A 5923-nucleotide genomic window follows, 5' to 3' on the forward strand; every position below is an offset into this window, starting at 1 on the left:
TATATATATATCCTGTATTGTTTTGTCTTTAACTAGTTGCGTGGGCATGCATTATCTCGTGGCCACGTGAAAAAAAATTTATTCCAAGTCACCGGACGGGCTCCGGAGGTTTTTTTTTTTTCAATATCTGTTTTTTAAAACAAAAAATCCAACCAAAAAAAAAAAAAAGGTACACAGACCCTTCAGCATTGGGATTTTTATTGACAGTAAGGCAGGAGAAATCTGAACATATTTGGAGAGATAATAAAAAAATGGCAATACAGTATATCGCCTTGCTTTCTGTATCGCAATATATCGTGACCCCCGTGTTGTGATTTGTATCACACCACCAAAACCTCGACAATACGCAGCCCTGATATTTGATCTGTTTTGCTGCAGGACTGTGGTTTTTAGAGGAGGTGGGGGGTAAAGGTGGTGGTGGTGGGGGTATTCCCACCTTGTGAGAGAGCGTGCAGGCAGCGCCCTGTGGTAGCCGCAGCTTGGATGGTGGGCAGATTAAATATCTCTTTCCTCTCTCTGGGGAGCAGTTAGACACAGCACCTCTAATCCCGTCCCGATGTGAGTCCCTCGCGCCATGAATCACGGTCTCGTTAGGAGCTCCGGAGGAGACAAGCGGTCACGCCCCCCCCATACCCCCCCTTCTCTCCTCCGCTCGATGCCCAGACGTGGGCCTCAACACCCCACCGCCGCCACCCCTCTCTGACCCACCCCTGCACAGCAAGTAGGGGGTGGAGGAACCAGACACAGAGCCTGGATGTGAAGAGGAGGAGGAGGAGGAAATGGAAATTCACAAAAAGATGATCGAGAAAAAACAAAAATCATTCTGGAGCTGAAGCTTCAAAACGAGTACATCCAGAGATCACACACAACACTGCTTTCATTATCATCATTAAATAGAAATATAGTTTTAAGCTTTAATAACAAAATTAAAAGGTAGAAGGTGGAAGGTTTACATTAGATATTTTTATTTAAACTAAAACTCGAACACTTTAGCGGTGTTTCTTGAAAACAAAATGACAAAAAGCTTTGTTTCTGAAGAAAAAACCCCAAACTTGTCACATAAAACAAATGAAATTTACAATCCGGCTGACGTTTTGTCGGTCTCTTTCATTACAGCTCATGAGAAATATTTATAGTCACTGTAAAATTTTCACTCAATGGGAAAATAGTTGTTGGAGAGACCTGCAGAACCAGCAGAGAGCGGGAAAAAAAAAGAAAAAAAGACAGGATCTGTGGTGTTCCTGGGATGGTCCAGGTGAGCCTTGTGATTAATATTTATGTCACCGAGCACAGCGGCACACATCAATCAGTCACAGTCACCCTCCAGCACAAAACAAAAAAAAAAAAGGGGGGGGGGCATGGAGAAAAGGGATGGCGAGGGGGACCACAGCAGGAGGAGAGAAATATGCTGCTGTCATTTCTTTAAGGGTTGTGAACGGGTCACCACGCCCTCTGCTCTGCAATCACAGGAGTTCAGGATATCAGAGCTGCAGTTAACGCATGCAGATGTTCAGCCTCACGTCCATCGATCCGACACCTTTTTCTAAGTTATGAATGAATAAATGAGCAAAACTTCTGAAAAAAAAAAAAAAAAAAAAAAAACACCTCTGCTGCACTCAGCCGACACAAGTTAAAAACCATGCGTTCGGAATATCGACCAAATGTTTTTCTTACAGTTTTCAGGATAAAAATACTGTATTTATTTAAATACTGCAGTAACGCAACAAAAAACACCTGAGGTTCTGAAAGCTCACCTTTAACAAAACTGTTTACAGAAATTTGGATATTTAAATAAAGAATTTAATTTGATTTTTGAAGGGAGAATTGAAACTTTACACCAGAGAAACAACAAATATATGTATTTTTAAGTTATTGCACAAACAACTTCTTTATTTGTTGACAAATCTTTGTACAGATTTCTCTCCATGTAGCAAAACGTGTCTGGGAAAGTTCTGGCCCACAAAATACAACACTCAGCCCAGACATGCATGGGCCAGCACCATATAAACCAAGCAACAACTGGGCCTGGATTATATACAGGGCCAGTTGTGGCATTACCAAATTGGGGTCACATAGAATAAAACACAACAAGGCCAGTTATGACATTGAAAATTTTGGGTCAAATAAATTAYAACCGGGCCAGTTATGGCATTGACAGATTTGGGCCACATAATACAAACTACAACTGGGCCAATTGTGGCATTACCAAATTGGGGCCACATAGAGCAAACCACAACAAGGCCAGTTATGGCACTGAAAATTTTGGGTCAAATAAATCACAACAGGGCCAGTTGTGGTATTGACAGATTCAGGTAAATTGACAGATCTGGCACACATAAACCAAAACTAGGTTAGCTGTGGGATTGACAGACTTAGGCCAAATAAACTAAACCACCACAGGGCCAGTTGTGGCATTGACAAATTTAGCCCACATAAACCAAACTACAACTGGGCCAGTTGTGGCACTGACAAATTTGGGCCACATAAGCCAAACTACAACTGGGTCAGGTTTGGCACTGACAGATTTAGGCCACATACTCCAAACCATAACCTAACTATGGTTAGGTTACACCTCTGTCAGTGTGCCCCAGGGCAGCTGTGGCTACAGTGTAGTTTGCCATCATCAGTGTGTGAATGTGAGTGTGAATGGGTGAATGTCTGTTAGTGTAAAGCGCTTTGGGGGTCCGGAGGGACTTGAAAAGCGCTCTATAAGTTCAGTACCATTCAGTACCAGTACCATATTTGTGGCACTGACAGATTTGGGCAACATACACCAAAACACCGCTGGGCTAGGTTTGGCACTGACAAATTTGGGTTACATAAGCCAAATTACAACTGGGCCAGTTGTGGCAATAACATATTTGGGCCACATAAACCAAACTACAACTGGGCCAGGTTTGGCACTGACAAGTTTGGGCCACATAAGCGAAACTACAACTGGGCCAGTTGTGGCAATGATAAATTTGGGCCACATAAGCCAAACCACAACCAGGCCAGTTGTGGCATGCCATCTTAAAAACAGTGCCATCATTGCCAGACCTGGCCCACATCCGGTTGCCAAACCACGTGCCACGCCAGCAGTGCCAGCTTGACACCAGGTCTGACCTGCACCTCTCTGCTTTGTGGGTTTGTTTCCTCAGTTCTTTTTGACTTTGGCCTCAAACTGGGATTATTTAGTCAGATTTGTCTACTCTTTATTCCAGTTTTTAAAGCTCCACTCTTGTCTGAAGTTGAGATTAAAACAAATTACACCTCCTTATTGATAAAATAATTTGATAAAAAAGAAGTTCAAACCAGCAGAAGTAGATTCTCGACTCTCAAGGACTATCTTTAAGGGGAAAAAAAGTTTCCTCTTTTGTAACTCCACACTTTGGGGGCAAAGTTAGCTGAGCAGCAGTTTTTTGAGAATGAAAGGAGAAGAAGAACTGAAACCGGACTCCACGAGGGTCTGCCTGTCTGCTATTGTGGATATTTTTATCTGCCGGTGCGTCTCTGAGGCCGAGACACGGAGGGAAATCCGAACCAGCCAACCTGAGCTGACAGCGAGGACTCAGATCGTCCGTCGAGAGGTCTGCAGCCCCCACTGCCACAACACCCAAATGGATTGTCATATCAGATTTAGGCGTATAGGTTATTACACCCTTGGGTTCCTCTTTCCATTCTCGTCCACACGACAGGATCGGTTCGAGGACTCTGACTTCCAGTTCTCTCACTTTGGTTCTCAAAGTTTGTGATTTATTTTGACGAAACACGAGAACGCTCCGACAACTCTGTCGGATTCCGGTGACATTTTGGAAGCTGAAACCAATAAAAGCTACAGAAACACGAAATAATCTTTTCTGAAAATGAAACCGAAGACTTAATGTTTTCCTTTTGGGAACTTTAAAACAACTTGAACAAAAATGGAGTCTTGAAGATGAATCAAACTGGTCAATGCACTTAACTGGTCAAATGATGAGTTCTGAATCAGTTCTGGTCAGAAACACAGTTTAACCTGCAGAAAAATATGACATCGGCTGAAAAATGATGCGTCTCCCAAGTTTTGTAGTCAATATTTGATGGATTTTCCCCCTTGTTTCTTAAAAACATGAATTTGTACATCGGATAAAGATCWTTTTTGTCCTTTTTCTTATTTTACAATAATTGTCTTTTACAAAAACGGACATAAAACAAGGGAAAAAAGAAGTTAAAGTTCAAAGACAAACTGAAAAACTTATAGAAAACCTGGAGAAATGTGAAAGATTAGAAGAAAGTCGGGATCCTTGGAAGGAAAATGTGAATAAAAAACAAAGTTTTGTTCAAAACATTTGTACAGTACTGCATAATTAGACAATCCTACATTTAAGTTGAATAGATAGATAGATAGATAGATAGATAGATAGATAGATAGATAGATAGATAGATAGATAGATAGATGCTTCTCTTTTTATTCCTTCTGTTTTGTTTATTTTACAAACAGTAACTAAACCAGCTTCATAATTAAATCATCAACTCACAAATGACAGCTACATTAATAATTTGTTAAAGTTAACAAACACTTAAAGATAGTTAACAGTGACACATTACTGGACTAAACCAATATCCTAATCCGAGCTTGAACCTCCGATAATCTGATGTCCCTCTCAAGCTCATTACATTTTCAAACCAAATCTCCTCCTCCAAGATAAAATACTTCAAATCCTTAAAACCCTCCGTCCACGTTGGCAATCCATTTAAATAATCCCGAACTAAAGTCTCGAGACCAGAAGTGCATAAAAATTGTTTGCGTTCGAACGGCAGCTGCTAAAATTGTACTAAAAAGAAAACAAACAAATAAGCTATCGATTTGTGTTGAGCTGTTGTTTGTCCTGACGGAGAGACAGTGAGATGAAAGAGGATAGCACGAACAGATCTGCAGGTGGGGTCAAACGCAACCGTAATCCTGACCTGTGTGACAGAACAGATATAAACATGCAACAAGAGCAGCCTAGCAGCTATTTTCATAAAGCACTCGGCTGATTTAATCCTATATTTCATCTCTACCAAGCAGCGTGACACAAAGGCAGTTTGTTCCCACTTATTTAGTTGCAGTTATGAATTACTCCAAATCACACAAAGTGACAAASAGATAATAGGATTTTAACACCAAAAAGATTATTTCTAAAGACATAATCAGCTAAACTGTAATGCCAAGCTTTCGGCTGGTAGCTCTTGTATGAACAAAAACGTGTATGTTTGTCAAATAWTGTTATCTTTGTATGTTTTTTAGTTTTAACTGTCTGGAATGTGTCATCTGTTGTTGCCTTTTTGTGTTTGGCGCTTAAAAGTGACGTCATGACAAGCGCCATGAGAAGAACCTATGATTTACAAGTGTTTATATACATTATTGAGGCTTTGTTGGTAAACAGTAAAGTAAAACCCGGTCATGGTGTGCGTTCTAAAGATAAAAGGACACATTTCAAGCTTTATGGTTGTTACCTGGCAGTGTTGAGTAAGGGATGCTGGGTCCCGGCCAGCTTGCGGACGTGCATGGCCACATTGCTGAGCTCGTCACTGAGCAGACACCGCAGACTCATAAAGGAGGTCGGATAACCCACGATCTTCTCCGCATCCGACACCACCTTGCTCCAGCTGGAGGACTCGGAGCTGGAGAACAAACTCAGACTTCTCCGTCCTCCTCCTCCTCCTCCTCGGGTGGTCGACGCAGACAAACGGGACAGGCGCGACCACGAAGCTGAAAACATGTTTGATTTCCTTTTCCTCCTCGACCTTTGAAACACCTCAACGGGACGTCGCGTTTAAAAAAAAACGAGTCAACACATCGCGCTCGCTGCCACACAAAAACTAACCCGCGTTACGTTAAAACACATGACATTTGAACGATGTCAACTACAGGTTGTACAAAACCCGACACAGGGCGCCGCCATTTTTAAAAACGTAACAA

The 5923-nt window shown here is 41.7% G+C and overlaps 1 protein-coding gene across 1 annotated transcript in view; it reads right to left on the reverse strand.

Moving 5' to 3' along the window:
- The window catches only part of pdss2 (prenyl (decaprenyl) diphosphate synthase, subunit 2), a 26561-nt gene extending 20638 nt beyond the window's left edge, over positions 1 to 5923 (reverse strand). Inside the window, exon 1 of the mRNA XM_014009713.1 lies at positions 5458 to 5923. Coding sequence (XP_013865167.1) covers positions 5458 to 5723 — 266 coding nt within the window. The 5' untranslated portion in view covers positions 5724 to 5923. The remainder of the gene's footprint in view (positions 1 to 5457) is intronic.

The sequence above is a fragment of the Austrofundulus limnaeus genome, unplaced genomic scaffold, assembly GCF_001266775.1.
Source record: "Austrofundulus limnaeus strain Quisiro unplaced genomic scaffold, Austrofundulus_limnaeus-1.0 Scaffold2, whole genome shotgun sequence".
NCBI lineage: Eukaryota > Metazoa > Chordata > Actinopteri > Cyprinodontiformes > Rivulidae > Austrofundulus > Austrofundulus limnaeus.